Source organism: Vipera ursinii, assembly GCF_947247035.1.
Source record: "Vipera ursinii genome assembly, chromosome: 4".
NCBI classification, from domain to species: Eukaryota; Metazoa; Chordata; class Lepidosauria; order Squamata; family Viperidae; genus Vipera; species Vipera ursinii.
Window position 1 is genome coordinate 55,612,918 of NC_139514.1, and position 22,948 is coordinate 55,635,865.

At 44.3% G+C, this 22,948-nt stretch overlaps 1 protein-coding gene across 2 annotated transcripts in view; it reads left to right on the forward strand.

Moving 5' to 3' along the window:
- Nucleotides 1–22,948, forward strand: part of ABCG1 (ATP binding cassette subfamily G member 1) — a 62,297-nt gene that overhangs the window by 23,308 nt on the left and 16,041 nt on the right. For both annotated transcript variants that reach the window (XM_083362371.1, XM_083362372.1), the window contains exons 3-7: nt 15,238–15,355; nt 16,458–16,590; nt 18,739–18,789; nt 19,674–19,819; nt 22,209–22,332. In XM_083362371.1, coding sequence (XP_083218497.1) covers nt 15,238–15,355; nt 16,458–16,590; nt 18,739–18,789; nt 19,674–19,819; nt 22,209–22,332 — 572 coding nt within the window. The remainder of the gene's footprint in view (nt 1–15,237; nt 15,356–16,457; nt 16,591–18,738; nt 18,790–19,673; nt 19,820–22,208; nt 22,333–22,948) is intronic.

Consider the following 22,948-nt stretch of genomic DNA (forward strand, 5'->3'; position numbering starts at 1 on the left):
GATTTAGGGAGGCTGGACTTAAATTAAAAAGAGAAAAATGCTGTATAGGAGTTAAATCCACAGAATTCTCAGGATTTAGAATACCATATATACTTGAGTATAAGCCGAATTTTTCAGCCCACTTTTTTGGGCTGAAAACTCCACTTCGGCTTATACTCCAGTCAACAAAAAAAAGAACTGTCCCTTCATTCGGAACAGGCTGCTGAGAGAAGGGAGGGCTGGGCTCCGCACGGGCCGCGGGTCCGGCGTTTGCCCGCCGAACAGCTGATGGGCGTGGGCGTGGCCGGGCTGTCTCCAGAGCCCGGCGCCTTCCACCGGCGTTCGGCATTCGCCCGCCAAACAGCTGATGGGCGCGGGCGTGGCCGGGCTGTCTCCGGAGCCGGGCGGGTTCCACCGGCTGGGCTTCCCACGGCTGCCTCAGCAGTTGGCGCGGCCGCGGGTCCGGCGTTTGCCCGCCAAACAGCTGATGGGCGCGGGCGTGGCCGGGCTGTCTCCGGAGCTGGGCGGGATCCACCGGCGTTGGGCGTTCGCCCGCCAAACAGCTGATGGGCGCGGGCGTGGCCGGGCTGTCTCCGGAGCCGGGCGGGTTCCACCGGCTGGGCTCCCCATGGCTGCCTCAGCAGTTGGCGCGGCCGCGGGTCCGGCGTTCGCCCGCCGAACAGCTGATGGGCGCGGGCGTGGCCGGGCTGTCCCCAGAGCCGGGCGGGATCCACCGGCGTTCGGTGTTCGCCCGCCGAACAGCTGATGGGCGCGGGCGTGGCCGGGCTGTCCCCAGAGCCGGGCGGGTTCCACCGGCGTTGTTCGCCCGCCAAACAGCTGACGGGCGCGGGCGTGGCCGGGCTGTCCCCAGAGCCGGGCGGGATCCACCGGCGTTGGGCGTTCGCCCGCTAAACAGCTGATGGGCGCGGGCGTGGCCAGGCTGTCTCCAGAGCCGGGCGGGTTCCACCAGCTGGGCTCCCCACGGCTGCCTCAGCAGTTGGTGCGGCCGCGGGTCCAGCGTTCGCCCGCTGAACAGCTGATGGGCGCGGGCATGGCTGAGCTGTCCCCAGAGCTGGGCGGGATCGACCGGCGTTCGGCGTTCGCCCGCCAAACAGCTGATGGGCGCGGGCGTGGCCGGGCTGTCTCCGGAGCCGGGCGGGTTCCACCGGCTGGGCTCCCCACGGCTGCCTCAGCAGTTGGCGCGGCCGCGGGTCCGGCGTTCGCCTGCTGAACAGCTGATGGGCGCGGGCGTGGCCGGGCTGTCCCCAGAGCCGGGCGGGATCCACCGGCGTTCGGTGTTCGCCCGCCGAACAGCTGATGGGCGCGGGCGTGGCCGGGCTGTCCCCAGAGCCGGGCGGGTTCCACCGGCGTTGTTCGCCCGCCGAACAGCTGACGGGCGCGGGCGTGGCCGAGCTGTCCCCAGAGCCGGGCGGGATCCACCGGCGTTGGGCGTTCGCCTGCTAAACAGCTGATGGGCGCGGGCGTGGCCAGGCTGTCTCCGGAGCCGGGCGGGTTCCACCAGCTGGGCTCCCCACGGCTGCCTCAGCAGTTGGTGCGGCCGCGGGTCCGGCGTTCGCCCGCCGAACAGCTGATGGGCGCGGGCATGGCTGAGCTGTCCCCAGAGCTGGGCGGGATCGACCGGCGTTCGGCGTTCACCCGCCGAACAGCTGATGGGCGCGGGCGTGGCCGGGCTGTCTCCAGAGCCGGGCAGGTTCCACCGGCGTTCGCCCGCCGAACAGCTGACGGGCACGGGCGTGGCCTGGCTGTCCCCAGAGCCGGGCGGGATCCACCGGCGTTGGGCGTTCGCCCGCCGAACAGCTGATGGGCGCGGGCGTGGCCGGGCTGTCCCCAGAGCCGGGCACCTTCCACCGGCGTTCGGCGTTCGCCCGCCGAACAGCTGATGGGCGCGGGCGTGGCCGGGCTGTCCCCAGAGGTAAACTTCGTGACCCACCCAGCCCATGCATAAAACAGAAATGAAAAGTCTTAAAAAAGTTTTGCCCGGTTAAATAAACAGCATTTGCATATTGTTTCTCCACGGAGCACCGACAAAATTCGCTCGAATTAAGGAACGTGGGGAGCTAAAGAATCGGGCTATAGGGAATGTCTGGCATGATGGGCAACCCTGGGAAACATGAGGACTGTAGTGCAGTGGCGTAGCGTGGAGGGTGCAGGGGGGGCCGGCCGCACTGGGCGCAACATCTGGGGGGGGCGCGACCGGCGGGCTAGGGCAAGGCTGCTCGCGAGCGAGGGGTATCTGTGCCTGCGCCAACACAGAAACACTTCTCTCTCCGGGTGGGGGAAGGCTCGGCGGCTCCCTGGGTCTATATACGCCTCTGTATGCGCACGCCGCCTCGCGCTCCCGCGAACGAGAAAGAAAGAACGGCAGCGGGGGCATTCCTCGGTGTGGGCGTGCCTGCATCTTTGGGTGTGAGGCTTTCGGAGAGGCTGCCTTTGGCTCCTGGTACTTGCAGCCGGTTTAAAAGAAATGAATTCTCACCCGCTTTCACAGACTTGTTCTTTTACACCGGCTGCAAGTACCAGGAGCCAAAGGCAGCCTCTCCGAAAGCCTCACACCGAAAGATGCAGGCACGCCCACACCGAGGATCGCCGCCGCTGGCGAGGCTCGCAACATCTGGGGGGGGCGTGACCGGCGGGCTAGGGCAAGGCTGCTCGCGAGCGAGGGGTATCTGTGCCTGCGCCGACACAGAAACACTTCTCTCTCCGCGTGGGGGAAGGCTCGGCGGCTCCCTGGGTCTATATACGCCTCTGTATGCGCACGCCGCCTCGCGCTCCCGCAAACGAGAAAGAAAGAACGGCAGCGTCTGCGAGCCTCGCCAGCGGCGGCGTTCCTCGGTGTGGGCGTGCCTGCGTCTTTGGGTGTGAGGCTTTCGGAGAGGCTGCCTTTGGTTCCTGGTACTTGCAGCCGGTTTAAAAGAAATGAATTCTCGCCCGCTTTCACAGACTTGTTCTTTTATACCGGCTGCAAGTACCAGGAGCCAAAGGCAGCCTCTCCGAAAGCCTCACACCCAAAGACGCAGGCACGCCCACACCGAGGAACGCCGCCGCTGGCAAGGCTCGCAGACGCTGCCGTTCTTTCTTTCTCGTTTGCGGGAGCGCGAGGCGGCGTGCGCATACAGAGGCGTATATAGACCCAGGGAGCCGCTGAGCCTTCCCCCACCCGGAGAGAGAAGCGTTTCTGTGTCGGCGCAGGCACAGATACCCCTCGCTCGCGAGCAGCCTTGCCCTAGCCCGCCGGTCGCGCCCCCCCCAGATGTTGCGCCCGGTGCGGCCGGGCCCCCCCCTGCACCCCCCACGCTACGCCACTGCACTACAGTCCTCGTGTTTCCCAGGGTTGCCCGTCATGCCAGACATTCCCTATAGCCCGATTCTTTAGCTCCCCACGTTCCTTAATTCGAGGGAATTTTGTCGGTGCTCCGTGGAGAAACAATATGCAAATGCTGTTTATTTAACCGCGCAAAACTTTTTTAAGATTTCGGCCTATTTGAAAGATCATTCGCAAGAATGTTATATTATGGAATGGAGAAAATGGATTGAGTTTATCCAGAACAAGTATAGGGTTAAGAAGTTTTATGTAGCATTCGAATAAGTCTTCTTTCGTTTTTTTTCTTTTTTTATTCTAGTTTTTTATATATATTTAATATTGTTAAGGTGTGTCTTATCCTATATAAGCTAGAGAGTGATGGATTTTAGAATTTATAGTTGTTAGTATATGGTTGTTTATGATTGCCTTTTTATATATATATACCTTGTATTTAGCTCTGGGAAGTCGGGGGGGAGGGGGGGTGGAGGGAGAGGGGGAGGGAGGGAGGTTGGGGGGAGGTAGGGGGGTAGTAGGGAGGGGGAAGGGGGGTTTTTTAAAGGAAAACTGTATTTTAAAACTTTTCAAACTTTTCAATAAAAAACTTTTTTAAGACTTTTCATTTCTGTTTTATGCCTGGGCTGGGTGGGTCACGAAGTTTACCTCTGGGGACAGCCCGGCCATGCCCGCGCCCATCAGCTGTTCGGCGGGCGAACACCGAACGCCGGTGGAAGGCGCCCGGCTCTGGGGACAGCCCGGCCATGCCCGCGCCCATCAGCTGTTCGGTGGGCGAACACCGAACACCGGTGGATCCCGCCCGGCTCTGGGGACAGCCTGGCCACGCCCGCGCCCATCAGCTGTTCGGCGGGCGAACACCCAATGCCAGTGGATCCCGCCCGGCTCTGGGGACAGCCCGGCCACGCCCGCGCCCGTCAGCTGTTTGGCGGGCAAACACCCAATGCCGGTGGATCCCGCCCGGCTCCGGAGACAGCCCGGCCACGCCCGCGCCCATCAGCTGTTTGGCGGGCAAACGCCGGCGGCCGCACCAACTGCTGAGGCAGCCGTGGGAAGCCCAGCCGGTGGATCCCGCCCGGCTCTGGGGACAGCCCGGCCACGCCCGCGCCCGTCAGCTGTTCGGCAGGCGAACAATGCTGGTGGAACCCGCCCGGCTCAGGAGACAGCGCGGCCACGCCCGCGCCCATCAGCTGTTCGGCGGGCGAACACCCAATGCCGGTGGATCCCACCCGGCTCTGGGGACAGCCCGGCCACACCCGCGCCCGTCAGCTGTTCGGCGGGCAAACACCCAATGCCGGTGGATCCTGCCCGGCTCTGGGGCCAGCCCGGCCACGCCCGCGCCCGTCAGCTGTTCGGCGGGCGAACACCCAATGCCGGTGGATCCCGCCCGGCTCTGGGGACAGCCCGGCCACGCCCGCGCCCATCAGCTGTTCGGCGGGCGAACGCTGAACGCCGGTGGAACCCGCCCGGCTCCCGAGACAGCCCGGCCACGCCCGCGCCCATCAGCTGTTTGGCGGGCAAACGCCGGACCCGCGGCCGCGCCAACTGCTGAGGCAGCCGTGGGGAGCCCAGCCGGTGGAACCCGCCCGGCTCCGGAGACAGCCCGGCCACGCCTGCGCCCATCAGCTGTTCGGCGGGCCAACGCCGGTGGAACCCGCCTGGCTCTGGGGACAGCCCAGCCACGCCCGCGCCCATCAGCTGGTCGGCGGGCGAACGCCGGACCCGCGGCTGCACCCACGGTCGGGGGTGAACGGGGGGGCCATGAACGGCCACAGAGCACATGTGCCGGCAGGGATGGCTGGGAGAAGGCTGGAGACGGCTGCCGGTGGTTGCGCAGCTCCATCAGCTGAGAGGCGGCAAGAAACAGCCGCCGGCGGAGTCAACGAGCAGCTCGTCGTGGCACAGAATATAGATATGTTGCTAAGAAGGGGCCAAGCTTATACTTATACTCCGGCTTATACTCGAGTCAATAACTTTTTCCAGTTTTTTGGGGTAAAATTAGGGGTCTCAGCTTATGCTCGAGTCGGCTTATACTCAAGTATATACGGTAGATAAAAATGGAATTCACCCTACAGCTGATAAAATTAAGGCAATTAAATTGGCACCAGAACCAAAAAACAAGGCTGAATTACAAGCCTTTTTAGGATTAGTCAATTTCTATCATACATTCTTGCCACATAAAGCTGCCATCGCGGAACCATTACACAGACTATTAGATAGAAAAACCCCATGGCAGTGGCAAGAAAAACATAGAGTCAGTTTTCAAACCTTAAAAGATATTCTATCAAACCAATCCACAGTTACTCATTTTATTGAGAACAAACCGATCTATTTAGCTTGTGATGCTTCACCTTATGCTGTGGGGGCTGTTATCAGCCACATGGATAGTCAGGGCATTCAAAAGCCAATTGCATACTATTCCAGGACGCTTACTAAAGCTGAACGGAATTATGCACAAATTGATAGAGAAGCATTAGCTATTGTGGCAGGAGTAAAAAAGTTCCATGATTACCTTTATTCTCATAGACCCAAGAGTTATTTCCATGGAGCACAATTTTAAAAAAACCTGGACCAATTCATTATAATATAACTCCTATGACTACATTTTATGCCTTGCTATTTGACAAGTATATCAGTAGGGCATATTAAAATAAAGACTTCACATGAGGGCAAGAGATATTTATTTATTTATTTATTTGATTTTTATCGCTGCCCATCTCAACAAGTGACTCTTTTTCAAACATAAAAACAAAACAGTACAAAATAAATATCTATGGCACTAAGTAAAAATGATAATATGGTTGTTAACACAGCCAGGAAATGGAGCTCTTAACACAGGTGGAGCTCTAGGCCTAAGCACCAGAACCAAGATTCAAAGTCCTGAGAAGTGCCAACAGTTTCAGGGTCATCTGATATCTGATATCTGAAGGGAGAATATTCCAGAGGACAGGGCGACAGCAGAGAAAGTATGTCTCCTGATTCCTGCCAGCTGACATTCCTTGGCTGAAGGGACCCACAAATGCCAGCCTGCCTGCCTGAGTTGTACGGGTAGAAATAACTGGAAGAAAATGGCCTTTAAGGGAACCTGGCTCCAAGACATGAAGAGCTTTAAAGATGATAACCAGCGCCTTGAATTGCACCTGGAAACACACTGGCAATCAAACGTAGGCCACAGAGCAGTGGTATTATATGTGTTGAATATCTGACATCTTCAACTATCCAGGCAGCTGCATTCTGCAGCAGTTGAAGCTTCCAAATGCTCTTCAAGGGCAGCCCCCTCTATAGCACATTGCAGTAATCCATATAAGAGGTCATGAGAGTGTGAGTGACTCTGAACAAAACCTTATGCTCAAGATCCAGGAATGATGCTCAACAAGCTCTTTTAAATACTGTGAGAGTCCATGGGACTAGGAACTAACAATGTGAGTAGAGTAGAGTAGAGTAGAGTAGAGTAGAGTAGAGTAGAGTAGAGTAGAGTAGAACAGAACAGAACAGAACAGAACTGGAAGGAACCTTGGAGGTCTAGTCCAGCCCCCTGCTCAAGCAGGAGAGCTTATATCATTTGAGACAACTGGTTGTGCAGTCTCTTCATCAACCTCCAGTGATGAAACACCCCCCAACCTCTGAAAGCAAGCCATTCCACCGGTTAATTGTTCAATCTGTTAGGTTTCTCCTTCATTCCAGGTTGCTTCTCTCCTTGATTAATTTCCACTCAAAGTTTCTTGACCTGCCCTGTGGTGTTTTGGAAAATAAGTTGACCCCCTCTTCTTGTGGCAGCCCCTCAAATACTGGAATACTGCTTTCACGTCACCCCTAGTCCTTCTTTTCTCTAGACTAGCCTGCAACCATTCTTCATATCTTTTAGTCTCCGAGTTTTTTATCATCTTAGTTGCTCTTTTTCGTTACATTCTACGCAATTTAGAAGATTATTTTCAAGTTTCTATACATGGATTAAAGAGTATATCAATATAATAACAGTATAATAACAGTACAATAACATGATTTATAGCTAAAAAAAGAAATAAGGACAAGCTTGACTTCTGGTGATTTTGTTTCCATAATGTTTTCATTATATATTCAAAGAGCATAAATGCTTTGACAATTATTATTTTCAAGTTGAGGTCAATTAATTATTGTGGGTTGACTGTGCTTGGGAAGTATCAGAAGAGGCTGTTGTGGGGATAGCTTCCATCAGAATTTTTTCTCTCCCAATTTTGCCTTTTTCATTAGCACTTGGTTTCCTGAATTCATGTTGTACCCATTACCTCCTGTTATCTTTCCTATTTTTGATGTGAGCTGCTCTACAGACAATGGTTATGAGTAGTGTTCCACTATTTCATTTGGAGAAGAAGAGAATTGTAATAATGCTATTCATATCAACAGTATTCACATCAATAGTATTGAAATGACCAGACACCTACTATGCTGTTTAAGGTAGAAAAGTTTTAATAGTACTGCATTCTGAAATATCTTTAGATAATATAGCCCCATTGTTTCTCATTGCAGTATACAGTTGAATAGTTTTATTTTCTTATTTGTCAATTCTCCTATATCTGTGTCAACCTTATGAAGTAGTCCGGACAAGTCGCTCACCCAGGAGAAGTAACTCTATATTTGTTTACAGAATCTTGGAAGTCTGAAAGTAGCGTACATCTCTCCCCACCTCCCAACTCAACTTTACAGTCTAAGAAACCAAGAAAGACTCTTAAGATGTTTTCCGTTCCCTCATTCCTTCTGCCAGCTCAGCTGCCTAATGGCGCCTAATTTGTGGCTCTTGTATTTCAGGATCAATTCCATATATCATGACAGTTTATCAGGATCGGTACTTTTTTCACCCTGCCCCTGTGAAGTGAGCTTACTTGTAATATGTAATATATAGTTGCCCAGCAGGGTGATAGTTTCAGTTAGGATTAAAGGTAAAGGTAAAGGTTCCCCCGCACGTGCGTGCTAGTCGTTTACAACTCTAGGGGCCGGTGCTCATCTCCGTTTCAAAGCCGAAGAGCCAGCGCTTGTCCAAGGACGTCTCCGTGGTCATGTGGCCGGCATGACTAGACGCCAAAGGCGCACGGAACGCTGTTACCTTCCCACCGTAGTGGTCCCTATTTTTCTACTTGCATTTTTACGTGCTTTCGAACTGCTAGGTTGGCGGAAGCTGGGACGAGTAGCAGGCGCTCACTCTGCTACGCGTTTAATTTCTATACGGGACCAAACTAATTGCATAATTGTGCCCTGATGTCTTGCTACACGTTTCTTTTTATATCAATATATCCCGCATTTTCTTTCACTTGGGAAATGTCCAAGGAGAATTTGGGGGCATTCAAATCAGCCTAGAGAAAACAAGCAGAGCCTAGCAATTGAGTAGTAGCCAGTCTTATTACATTCCTCTAATCCAGACATGTCAAACACAAGGCCCGGGGGCCGGATGCAGCCCGCGAAGTGGTTTCATGTGGCCCGCGAAGCCATCCTGGAAACAGTGAGGGAACCGCCCCCACTGCCTTGGCCCTGGCCCAGAGACCCTCCTCCTGCCAGAGACCCTCAGATCTGTCCCACTCCTGCCCAGGCCCCCATAGGCACCCTTGATGCGAACGATGTAGAGCTGGCCACGTCCACCCAGTAGGCCATACACACTCTAACCACGCCCACCCAGTAGGCCACACCCACCCAGGCCACGCCCACCTGGCCCCCTGAGGGCAACCGCAATGCTGATGCGGCCCTCAATGAAATTGAGTTTGACACCCCTGCTCTAGTAGATGGTGACAAATGAAATGAAATGGAAATAAAGGCAAAGGAGAAAAACAATCAATGGATAATGAGTTTGACAGTCAAAAACAGGACAGCTGTTTTACTTTTTTCAAATAATGATTTTTTTTCTCTTTTGAGGAGCATTTGTTATGTTTATATTTCACATTAAGCATCTGCAATCCATATTCATGCTAAACATTTAGAAAAAAATTATCCATGAATACTTATTTCAGTATTATTTCTTTCAGTTTCCTTTTACACTGGTTGGATTTTTTTGAACCTGATACCTCCATTTGACTCTTCTATAAATTTTCTTTGAATTTTTCAAGAAATTATCTCACCTTCTGGACAGAATTGAATCAAAACTTCTGCTGTTTAAAAGTAAAAATAACTCCTTCCTATTTGTTCAATTGAAATGGAAACTTCTTCTGCTTTAATAATTCAGTAAAAAAGAACCCCTCTTTTCTCTTTCATAAAATTCTGATAGATAGGAAATTTTTAATGACAGTTATATCTGTATTATCAATATTCAATCTTGTATTAAAATGCTGCTGCAATATTTGAACCCTTGTTTTATTTCTGATGAACTGCACAAAAACTTGCCTTGGGGTATTTCTTGCAGTTTCTGCTTCTATATCTTCTTCCTAATCCAAATAATTGCCAAGACTTTAATAATCCTTTTTCTAATATCTTCATCAGAAACCTCTGGGATTGCTCTAGGTCTTTAAACAAAATTCCTTCTCTCTCAGTTCTAGTGGAGCCAGATTATCTAGTTCTCTTTCAACTTTCTGTCTATAACTTCTATCTTACTTGCTAAAATTCCATTTTGTCATAATGTGGAATATTAGATTTTAGATTTTATTAGATTTATATACCGCCCTTTCCCGAAGGACTCAGGGCGGTTTACAGGGCATTTTAAAATCACATCAATATAAAATACAAAGTTAAAAGAGAATTAAAAGATTAAATTATCCCTGAAAATAAAACCCCAGTTAAAATTCTCAGCCTGGGTCAGAGAGCTCAAAAAGCCAAGTCTTCCGGTCCTGGCGGAATGAGCGTAGGTCAGGGGCAGTCCTGAGCTCCACGGGCAGCCGGTTCCAGAGGGCAGGCGCACCCACAGAAAAGGCCCTCTCCCTGGGTGTTATCCACCGGCAATCTTTTAGTGGCGGCACCCTGAGAAGACCCTCCCTCTGCGAGCGCACTGGATGAAGGGAACTTGATGCTGGCAGCAGGTATTCCCTCAAATATAGTAATAAAGACTTCAAGAACCAGTGTTTTCAATCGTACTCTAATTTTCTGTCTTATCACTACAATCTTAGAGCAGTTGTAGCCTAGGTTAGATAATTAAATTAAACAAATTAAGAATTTATTTTATACCTAAACTAATTTTGATGTGTTTCTGGAAGTCCCCCCCCCCCCCCGGAGATTTTTAGTGTCCATGTCTTCAAAGGCTGATTCACATATAGCCTTGGCTGTATGTGTGCTTAAAAATGCCATTTTGACAAGAAGAAAAATGAGAATTTGAAATATATACTGCTCAAAAAAATAAAGGGAACACAAGATAAGACATCCTACTATTAAATACAGTACATTGTGTTGTTTAAGTGATCACTTTATTTTTTGAGCAGTATATATTCACAAATAAATGCTGCAGAGGATGACAGTAATTTTTTAGTTGTCAGTTTAGCTAATAAATTGTAAATTGGCTCACAAAGGTTGAAACTGGTTAATTAGATGAGTATAAGACTTATGAAAGAAGTCCTTCCTTCTTTCTATACTGGATCCACCTCCTTCAGCCATATAGTTTCCACCAATTTCTTAGTTTAGCAGGTGTTGAAGATGTTGCTGTGTCTTCCAATTTGTCTTGTATGACACCCACGACTAACATTTAGCACTGAATACCTAACTGGCTGAACACAATACAAACCATTGTTGCAAAATGATGGCGCTTATCAAGGTTTGCCGTCAATTTTATTTATAGTGACTGCAATTTAACTTCTGTTTTGAAATGGCTGTATACTGTATTTTCTCTTCTCAGAGACATGGTGATATATCACTTATTACCTGTGTTGGCAACTTAGCACAAGAGACAACCACAGATGTAAGAAATATTCAGGAAGCATCTGGTATTTTGTACAGTGCTTAATTAATGGTAGATATGTTATATATAGCTTTTTGTCTTTGTCAGCTGTGCAAGTAAATAATCAAAATGGCATTTTTTTCTTATTTGTTCACTATACAGAACAATATTGATATTGCAATTTACTTTAATCTAATGCCTTCTAGCTTTGTTTGGAGTCCAGTTACCAGAATTCCCAGCCAGCAAATTAGGTAAAGGTTTTACCGGTGGTACTGATGGTAGAGAAAAGGCTTTGGTATTTTTTTCCCCAGGTTTCATATAGCCCTCATGTGAGTTTTGTCCTGTATTAATTAGTTTATTTTCTCAGACAACAGCTCTTTAGTGGAATCCTCAGCCATTTCTAAACTCTTTGATTCTTGGTAAATCCATGGCAAGCAATAAAGATCTGAAAGGATCAGATATTGCCAAATATACTTGTGATGACAATATAAAATATAAGGGTCGACACATTCTAACGACTATTCAGTTTGTTATAGCAAAGAGTCCGGTTATTTGAAATATATGTTCACTAATAAGTACTACAGAGGATAACAGCACCTGAGCCATGGTGGTGCAGTGCTTAGAATGCAGCATTGTAGGCTAACTCTGCCCACTGCCAGGAGTTTGATCCTGACCAGCTCAAGGTTGACTCAGACTTCCAACTTTCTGAGGTCAGTAAAATGAGGGCCCAGATTGTTGGGGACAATACACTAACTCTGTAAACTGCTTAGAGAGTGCTGTAAAGCACCACGAAGTGGTATATAAGTCTAAGTGCTATTGCTATTTGTGTCTGAGTATTTTATTAGTTGAAAAAAGAGTAGAAAGAGCAGTGCTGGTATTATCTATCAACTTGCCACTGCATGATAGACTTTCATAAGACCTTTCAACCATTTCCAGAGGAATAACCTATGTCATAGGGTTTTAAATCCCTCTGGCCTGCAATACTAATTAAGAAAATACAATTTGATATTTTTTTTATACCCTCTCCTTTTAAAATGGAAGTGCAAATATACTTAGATGGTACATTACAAGGCATGAAGCTTAACAGCAGCATTGTGTAAGATGCTTCATACTGTTAGACCAGTTCTGCAATGCTACCAAATGAAATAATGTATTTATAAGGACAAGTACGGACTTCTAAAATCATTTCAGTTACATTGTGAAAGTTATATTGGAAGTACATCAAGAAACTTTTCATAAAAGTAATCAAAGTGCGGAGGTTTCCCGGGCTGCGTTTGTAGAGCCAAAACTTGTACTGAGGCCAAACCAAGACATGGTGCATGTAGGTGTGTACAAGAGCCTGGGAAAACCTTGGAGCAGTCACATGGGACTTCCTGGAGGCTGTAGTTGCTCCAGTCCTTTGGGGAAAGGCTCTTGGCCTGTATCCAGTGGTGGGATTCAGCCAGTTCACACCAGTTCGGCAGAACCGATAGCTAATTTTTTGTTGCCCAGGCCTGGAATGGACTTCCAGAAGCAGCATCCACACAGAGAACCGGTTGTTCACATATTTGAATCCCACCACTGCCTGTATCCACAAGCTATCCACAAGAGCAATCCAAACATAACTTGGGTTGAACAAGTACTGTGAGAACTGTTTTCATTCTGAAATGAATACCTCTTCCCCTTCAGGTAGTTAGTCATGTAAAGAATAGCGTACGTTTTAACTCTGTAATTAAAAAGTGATGGAAAAACAAGACAGCCTTCATGAAAAAGGGCAAACACATGGGAAAAAACAGGCAGATAAAGCATTTTTCCCCCAAATCTTTGTATCAAATATCATAAAAGAAAAGAGAGATACAGAAAGGGAAGCAAAAGGCATGTTTTATTCATCTTTTTATCACCACTTAAATCAGAGCAGATCCATTCTGTTTTAGGAATTTTTTAAGGCATGGATGGTCAGGCATTAAGTAGAGCTCATGAGATTGCTGTAAAATGTTTGCAGTTTATCCATTATAGTGTTAATGAATAATGAAGATAGGGAAACCCAAAGAATAAATTTTGCTGAAGGTTTGTCCAGTCACTGGCTGAGAAAAGGAGCCTTAAGAAATCACGCTATCCGTACTGCAGTGATAAAATCTTGTCCAAACATTCTAACTCAGAATTCATATCTGAGTTCTGCCTATACGCATATAAACTTCAAATCATCAATAGACACTAGGGATATTTTGTGGAACTGAGATCAGATTTTTTAAAAAAATGCAATTTGGATGGGATTCAAAGATAATCCTCCTGTTCACAAAGCGGGCAAAATAAAGGCGAACAGACTTTGGATGGCTGAGGGTTGCCTTGGATGACATTGTGACACCAAAGAGTGGGTTGAGGTTTTTTCTCCCTTTTACAAGTAGTCCTCGACTTATGACCACAATTGAGCCCAAAATTTCGGTTTTTAAGCAAGACATTTGTTAAGTGAACTTTCAGGATTTTTTTGCCACAGTTGTTAAGTGAATCACTACAGTTGTTAAATTAGTAACAAGGTTGTTAAGTGAATCTGGCTTCCCATTGACATTGCTTGTCAAAAGGTGACCACATGACCCTGCAACCGTCATACATCTGAGTCAGTTGTCAAGCATCCAAATGATCATGGGGATGCTGCAACAATTGTCAGTGTGAAAAACGGTCATAAGTTACTTTTTTCAGTGCAGTTGTAACTTTGATCAGTCACCAAACTAACTGTTGAAAGTTGAGGGCTAACTGTATTGGGGGTTTGGGAAGATATCTTGAAATCATTCTTTGTTCCTGCTTTTATATTTGAAGTATGGATTTTGCTACAATAGAGAATTCAGTTTTAAAAAGAATTCACCAAAAATTGATCTATAAGCTGAAATTCCAAAGTAGCAATTTGTCTGTTTTTATTTTGGAAAAACAGCACTTTATAAACTTTAAACTCAACATGGGTCATTCCAGCATGCTTTCAAGACAGAGAAAGATTGGTCTCTTGAATTAGCGTTCTAGTCCTTACTAATGACAGCTTGGACATAGAGATGTCACAAAACAAATTTGGCCTTTATTTGTGCCCTGACATCAGATGTAAGTATATCGGTCACAGTGGGTTTGTTTCCCCCACTGCTTGGATGCCTGTGCAATTAGCCCTGAATTGTAAGAGATCCATAGATATAAAACTAAAATATAAGATTTGAGTTATGGGTTGTAACAGAGCAGTAGATGTGTGGAAAATGGAACACCTAGATGTCCTGAATGAATTACAGTGGTTACTACAAAGAAATATTACTTTATGCCTTTTCAAGATCTAGATTCCTTATTGCATTCATTACATGAATCTATTCGCCAAATTAAAATGCGGCTTTTGCTGAACTTTTCAAGGAAACTTCTATATAATCATCATCCAAGTAAGTTTGCTGGTGTTGAAGTTAATATCTTTGTGGTAGTAGGAATATTTACGGTATATGCATATGTTTTGTACCTCCCAAACTATTTTGATTGCTGAAAGAAATAAAGAAAGCAGGCACTAGATCCGTCTCAGAAATTTAAAATATCAGGAAAAAAAACCATGGACAAAGACCTTTGTCACAGTGGTAAAGGAGTTTCCAAAGCCACTACAAAGATGACTGATTGCAGTTAATGACATACAGGTAATCAAATTTCCAGGATATCTGGATCAGATTCATTCATTCAAATTCTACAGCCCCTCTCTCAGATAAGTGGCTCTGGATGGCAAATAATCATAAAAGCAAATTAAAACCAAGCGTAAGGATAATAAAAATATATGCCTCTGCCTCTATATCTTTATCTATATCAGCCAAGAAAAATTATAACCAATATTATTTACAGTTGCTACTGTCTGATCAATGTCATTTTATTTATCTTAACATGGCTAAGATTTTATTTCTATTAAACTAACTAACTTTTGACCACACCAATTTTGTAATTAGTGGGTTTCACTGTGGTATTTTACTTGCTTTCTTACTCTGTTTTTTATTTGTTTGTTGGTTTTGTTGGTTTTTAAGCTGGCCAGTGGCTGTCACAAGGTCTTACCTATTTTAGAAAAACATGTTTTCTAAATTTTATCTCTCTCTCTCTCCCCACCCCCCTTCCCTTTTTACAGGTTTCAAGACTTTGTTGAAAGGAATTTCTGGAAAGTTTAGTAGTGGTGAACTGGTGGCAATTATGGGTCCTTCTGGAGCTGGGAAATCGACCCTTATGAATCTTCTGGCAGGATACAGGTCAGTAAGAGTAAGGAAAACACCCACGTGCCTTTTTTATGACCAATGTCTAAGATGTTAAGTGTATTGCCAAGATGCACCGTATGTATGTATAAATTTGAAAATATAGGTAATATATGTTTATGTGATAGGCTGCATCTCTTGGTCAACTTTAAATATTAACAATGGCTTCTGTAAAAAAGAGATGGAATAGCTGGAATCAGGGTGAAAGATTGGCGGTCTCATGCCCTTCCTCCCAGAAGCCGCCAGCAACTTTACATTTTGGCTCCACCACCTGCTTTAAATAAGCAGTTTGGTCATTTCTTCTGCTATCATCTATTTTCCAAGGGCACTTGGTTTGGCATCTTGTCCACAGCTCTGATAAGTGGGACAGCCTTGACAACATGTACTGCCATTCTAGCAATTATAAGAAAAAGTTATTATCCATTTTTGGCCATGTAGCTTAATGCAGGGGTCCCCAACCTCTGGGCCCTGGGCCACTAGTGAGCTGTGAGCTGTTTGCAACTGGGCCATGGAAATGGGTGAACGCGCATGTGTGCATCCCCACTTGCATGAGCAGCAGGCGAGTGTGTGCATGTGCACTCCATTTACTGTGAGGAGTGCGCACACGTGCATGCCTCTTGCACAAATGGAGCTGTGCTTGCAGGCTGCTCGGGCCGAACCATCCCCTCTTCCCCCCCCCCACCATTCTGGAAAGCCGGAAAGGTTGGGGAACTCTGACTTAATGCACTTACCTTTTCATTATGAAGATATTTTCAGCCTACCAGTAAATGTATTAGTTTTTCAGGAACTTCAGAGATGTAAATCCCACACTGTGTGCTATTAGGAGAGTTACAGTAGTTTGCATATGATAGTTGCATATGGAGAAACTTGATAAATAAATAACAATTTGTGAATGGGAGGTTTTTCTATAATAGCCCTTAAACTGTTTGTGTAGTCTATCAGACTCTGATAATAATTATTTCACACTTCATGCTTACTTGCATATACTAGAAAAGAACTGACTCCTGTACTGTGAAAAACCTGAATGTACAGGCTTACCTGTTTAATCTGCCCTAGAGGCATGGGAAAAAAAATAGGCTGTTTCTTCTCTTGCTTTCAGAGAGACTGGAATGAAAGGAGAAATTCTCATAAATGGGCAAAATCGTGATTTGCGTTCTTTCCGCAAAGTGTCCTGTTACATTATGCAAGATGACATGCTGCTTCCACATCTTACTGTCCAGGAAGCTATGATGGTAAGGTTATTAATAATAGCAACCACATCTATATAACATACAGTTGTTGTTTTTCCTGAATTAGCTTCTTCCTGGGTTAGGCAGTAATTATTGTGCATCAAAGAACATGAAAAGAAATAAGGTGCATTCATGAAAAAGATCAATTCACAGGGAGGAAAATCTTCCATTAAATCTGCTTTGCTGAAGAACTAATGGACAGATTGTATCCTTTGTCTTGCAATTGGGTAAATTTCAAAGAAAGAAAGAAAGAAAGAAAGAAAGAAAGAAAGAAAGAAAGAAAGAAAGAAAGAAAGAAAGAAAGAAAGAAAGAAAGAAAAAGAAAGAAAAAGAAAGAAAGAAAAAGAAAGAAAAAGAAAGAAAGAAAAAGAAAGAAAGAAAGAAAGAAAGAAAGAAAGAAAGAAAGAAAGAAAGAAAGAAAGAAAGAAAGAAGCTTTGTTGGAAGAAAGGAATGTGTAAGGTAGAAACTGGTGATTTTTAAAGAAAGCTATATGAAGCTATATTATAAATCACAAAATCTGCACGTTCACAGAGATTAAATACAGAAGCAGCTGGAATACTGCTATTGACTTACATATTTTAAAGCTTTTATATGCTGTCCCAAATCAGTATGTCCTAGGCAAATTACCATTATCTGTATTACTCTATTTCACTGTATTCTAGCATGCTATTTCTCCCATAGTTACAGCACTAAAGATCAGTTTATGCATCATGTTTATATTTTAAAGACAAGAGAAAGGGTGTTGCTTTCATTGCATGTGGCTATTAAATAGCCATTGTATTTTAAATATTCTGCCCTCATTGTATCTAATGCATCCATGGTGGCACAGTGGTTAGAATGCAGTATTGCAGGCTAATTCTGCTGACTGCCAGCAGTTAGATTCTCACCGGCTCAGGGTTGACTCAACCTTCCAGCCTTCCAAGGTCAGTAAAACGAGGACCCAGATAACTCTGTAAACCACTTAGAGAGGAAATAAACATAAATACACAGTCCCATAATAAAATTAAAGCTTCTATGGGGGTATGACAGTAGCCTTATAACTGGATGTCCAATTCAGCTATCAAGGAGATTGCCTCTGGCATTGCTTCATGCAGATCTTCTAGGGAACCAGAGATGAATGTCATGGGCAAAACCTGCACAATATGTTTAATAGCTTGCATATCAGCACCACAATCACAACATCCTTGACCATAGCCGAATGAGAGTGTGTTGTCTTCTAATGTGGGATGGCATGATATTGCTAAATACTAGTAACCAGTGCACAGGAGTGGGATGCAATGTGCCAGAGATGATACACATTGTCTGGTGGAATTGACCATTGGCCATTGGACACCGTTAAGCCATACCCTGGCACAATATTCAACTGTGGAATAAACCAAAGCCAAGGCTGTTGTTCGTAAAGTGTTAGCATCAGCACCCTCGGGATGTTCCAGCCAATCTGTTCAGTAAATTGTTGTGGCGTTTCAATTTTACAGGAACTACAAAATAGATACTGCTTGACAATCAATTTAATAAAAGTTGGGGAAAAAGAAATGACATTGGACTTTTCAGCCAGCCTATTTTAATGATATTCTATTCATATGTGTATTTCCAATTCTTTGTCACCATCATGTTGGGAGTCTCAGAAATAATCACAATTACTTGACTCTATATTGTTGATCAAGTATGTCCTTTCTAAGCAAGCATTCAATTTGAAATTAAAATGTGGTCTTTTTGAGCATTGTGTTACAGATGCTGAATTGATATATCAAAACTTGCAAGTCTTGAACTATGTGGCTGGCTCTCTTGAACTGCAACAGAATAAAATCAAATATTTTGGGGGATAGTATACCTAAATGCATTCACAGCTTTGGAAAATATTATTTTTCTAAGCAGAATTATTATAATAAAAGTATAATTTTCAGATAAAATGTTTCTAAGTAGTTTCTTGAAGAAATGGTTCAGTCAAAGGTGTTGTTTTTTTCTTCATGAATGCCTGCAACCTTCGGATTTGTTTCCTGGCTTCTATACAATAATAGCTATGTGTTTTAAATGAGCAGCCACAGTAGTTGCAAAAGACCTATACTGTATTATAGGAACCGGATAAATGCATGAGTAACCCCCTCCCACAAATAAATTGAATTAATAAGTATAATATTCTACTATTTCAGGTGTCTGCCCACCTGAAACTTCAAGAAAAAGATGAAGGCAGGAGAGAAATGGTATGTGTATTATTTAATTCTGACTTTAAAATGTGGTACTTACTTTCTTTTAGAAGAAAACACAGTGTATTTTTTATATCTAAAAGTATTATTTTTATATCTAAAAGTAGTATATGTAGAAGATTTTATAGAATGTTTTCTCTCTTTTTCATCAGATTTATGAAATGTTGAAAGCAAAGAATATCCTATTTGCATATTAACTTATAAACTGGATCTCTAGCAGAGTGTACAATACATGGATAACACTAGAGTAGGATCATAGTTTTCATCCAAAATGACTATTTAGTCCTGTTTCCTTACAACCTTAACAATAACTAGAAATAGCAAACTCCAAAGAGTTGGAACTATATTAAAATAAATATTAAACAATATGCTTCCTAATACCTCAGAACTGGCACATTAGAAATTTTTTTAAAAATTTACCTGTGGGTTGGGACACTGAGCTTGTCGATCAGAAGATCGGCAGTTTGGCGGGTCGAATCCTGAGTGCCACGTAGCAGAGTGAGCGCCTGTTACTCGTCCCAGCTTCTGCCAACCTAGCAGTTCGAAAGCACGTAAAAATGCAAGTAAAAAAGTAGGGACCACTACGGTGGGAAGGTAACAGCGTTCCGTGCGCCTTTGGCATCTAGTTATGCCAGCCACATGACCACGGAGACGTCCTCGGACAAGCGCTGGCTCTTCGGCTTTGAAACAGAGATGAACACCGGCCCCTAGAGTTGGAAACGACTAGCATGCATGTGCAGGGGAACCTTTACCTTTACATTTCCCTATTCTTTTTTAGCAAATCTCAAGAAGCCAGATATGTTTCAGAGATCATTATTGTGATATGAATACAATTACAGAAATTATTACCAAAGTTTCCCTTATGTTGTTCCTCTTTACAGGTGAATGAGATCCTGACGGCTTTGGGTTTGCTATCATGTGCCAGTACTCGTACTGGAAGCCTTTCAGGAGGTCAGAGAAAACGTCTTGCAATTGCTTTGGAACTGGTGAACAACCCACCGGTTATGTTTTTTGATGAACCTACCAGGTAATTTGTGTTCTGGAGTAAAGGCTGACAATAATGACAAATATGCTTTAAAACATATATTATTTTTAGTATCTAAAGTATTAAAAAGTGAAAAGTATCCTCTTGATGTTTTAATTTAAAATGTTAATGGAAATTGACTTTGTGCGTTTATGTCTGATATCAATTTGAATATAATCCTGAATTTAAGATGTTCTTTCCCTCCAAAGGGAGGATAAGAAAAATGTATTAAAACACAGATAAAAATTTAGTGTAACGTTCAGCTTCTTCACCTTGTCAATCTAGGATTGCCAACTCTAGATGAGACCAATGCTGGAAAGTTGCCTAAATAACTCCAATAAGTGTGCATGCAAACCAGGATCAAATAAAAAAAAATACTTTGATGCTAAAAACAAGCTCCAAATTGACATACTTAAGATAAAAAAACTATATAAATTTAATTAATCATTAGTTGTTCAATTATCTGTAAAACAAGGTACTTGAGCTATAAAATTCATGGGTCCCCATCTTCATATGTTAGCATTCATTCTATCAAACTTAAATAAAACTCTCATACACAGAAATAGATACTTCCACATAGGTGTCAAAAACAAAAACAGGATAGAGACGGGACAAAGTGTAGCTGCAGCAGGAAAGGAAGGGAGAAATGAGAAAGTAAGGAGAAGAGGTAGCTGGATGGTTAAAGAAAAAAAAAAAAGAAACTAGATTTCATTTTTAAAAGGTTAGATTTACAGGGTAGCTGGTCCTCCCAAGCAACAGATAGGCTAATTTTTAGAGGCATCCATATATTTCAGAGTACACTCTGCAGTTGTTTTCCTCTCTATTCACTTATAGTGATTATTTGAAAAGAAATCTTGCCTTTCTATCAGGTAAATAAAGTGTCAGTATGAATTCCTGTGTTAATACATCATTTATCTCTTCACTGAGTGTAGTGTATGCGGGTTGCGAAATCCTGCATTTAACCGGAGTTGCCTACTGCTATGTGTATTGCTTTTGAGTTCCGTAAGAAAAACAAAATGTATAGCATATGTCTATATCCATTGATCACCATGACTTCATGAGTTGGTCTCAAGATTTTTTTTATAACTCTAATAATACCTACTGCCGGCGTCAACTTCCCTCCGTCCTGTACGCTCCCACAGAGAGGGCCTCCTCAGGGTACCACCGGTCAGAGAATGTCGACTGGTGACCCCCAGGGGGAGAGCGTTCTCGGTGGGCGCACCAGTCCTTTGGAACCGCTTACCGGCTGAAATACGGATGGCCCCCGACCTTCGCTCCTTCCGGCGTGATCTAAAAAATTATCTATTCGAACAAGCCGGCCTGGTCTGATGGGTTTGGGGTTTTAACATTGTTTTTAACTAACTTACTACATTGGGCACAATCATTTAACTTTAAATCTTGTATCCTGTATTCTTATTTTTATTGCCCTGTACACCGCCCTGAGTCCTTCGGGAGAAGGGCGGTATATAAATCAAATAAAATAAATAAATAAATAAATAAATAACAGCAGCAGCAGCAACAACCAATTATTTGGTATTGAGAATACCAGGAGGTTCAGTGACATATTCTTGTCACAGGCCAATCTCCCTATTTTTAAATAGAAAAAAAAAATCACAGTACAACATACTGTAAAGCAAAGGGGCAGCTTCCTACATTTTCAAGAATCTCTCAGGGCCCTCAATAAATGTGGGGGGGGAAGGAAAAAAAATGTTGGGTAGTTACAGTCCAAGCTTTGTTTTCCCTCTAAAGAAAGGACCAGCATAAGCAAAGACAGTAGGTAGCATCTAGTATAGTGTGAACTAGAGGTTGCTGGTAGCACTGTAATAATTACATGCTTTGCATTTGTTTATATCATCTGTAACCGCCATTGTGGATTGGCAAATCACCGGCCCAAAAAGAATTTTTGCTTTACAAAATGAATCACGTGAGTTTTCTGTTTTTTCAGTATCTCACTTGTATTCAGTATCATGAGCTCTTTGACAAAAGTGCTCTCCTATCAAATCACTTTAATTAACTGAATGTAGGCCAGCCCTTTCAAAAGCTCCCAAAATGAGAGAGATTAATTTACTCTGGGTTCATGACACTCGAGCATTGAATGTACTGTACTGAGTTATATGAAAATGTAACACATATATTATTATGTGTGAATAATATATAAGAAGTGTACACATGAACAGCACTGGTTGTCAAGGGTACATTTTGATGCACAGAATATGGTGTTAGCAACGTTATAAATGATAGGCTAAAATGTATGTGTGTGTGGGAAATAAGTAACGATTACCAGTGGGAGTCTCTTGCTCAACTTTTGTTCAAACTCTTCATTCCAAGTTCAATTTTGGATATTAAAAAAACAAAGTCGACAAACTGTGTTTTCTTTATTTTTTCCCCATAGTGGCCTGGACAGTGCATCTTGCTTTCAAGTTGTCTCTCTGATGAAGGCTTTAGCCCAAGGTGGCCGGTCCATCATCTGCACTATCCATCAGCCCAGTGCCAAACTCTTTGAACTCTTTGATCAGGTAGAATCATAGGGCTGGAAGACATGCATATGTGCACACTGTATCAGAGCCATTTTGATCCTGGTCTTGAAAAGGCCTTTCCTCATCATTAAAGATTCTTTGTTAGCGTCATATTAACAATCCTTCACAGAGAAAACCTGTGTATTAGTGACACCCTCCCATAGGTAATACAACACCTGAAGAAAAGGATGAGTCAACGCAGTTGAATTACTTTGGGAATCAGTTAGAACAGAGTGTTATAAGGAAGTTATCTCCTGCTATCTGTTCCTTCAAACTGCTTACGTTTTAGTAAATGCATTCATTAGAAGTGCACAAATCATTCCTAAATATTAAAGTAAATTGCTTTAATAAGGTAATTTTCCCTCTAGAATTCCACTGTAGCACTTTGATGTCATAATATTCTGCCTTTGCAAAAAATCTAGGCAGGGCCAATCTGCCTCGCTCATTAGATCTCAGAATCATAGCAGCTGAGTGAAAGTAGCCATCTTTGATGAACATAAGTGGGGATGTTTTATTTCATAAAGGAGAGGAGATTTCAAAGGGTTGCTTTGCTTAAATATCACGAAAGAGAAGTGCTCCCTTGAAGATCTACCAGTCCTGGTGTTTAGCACAGGAA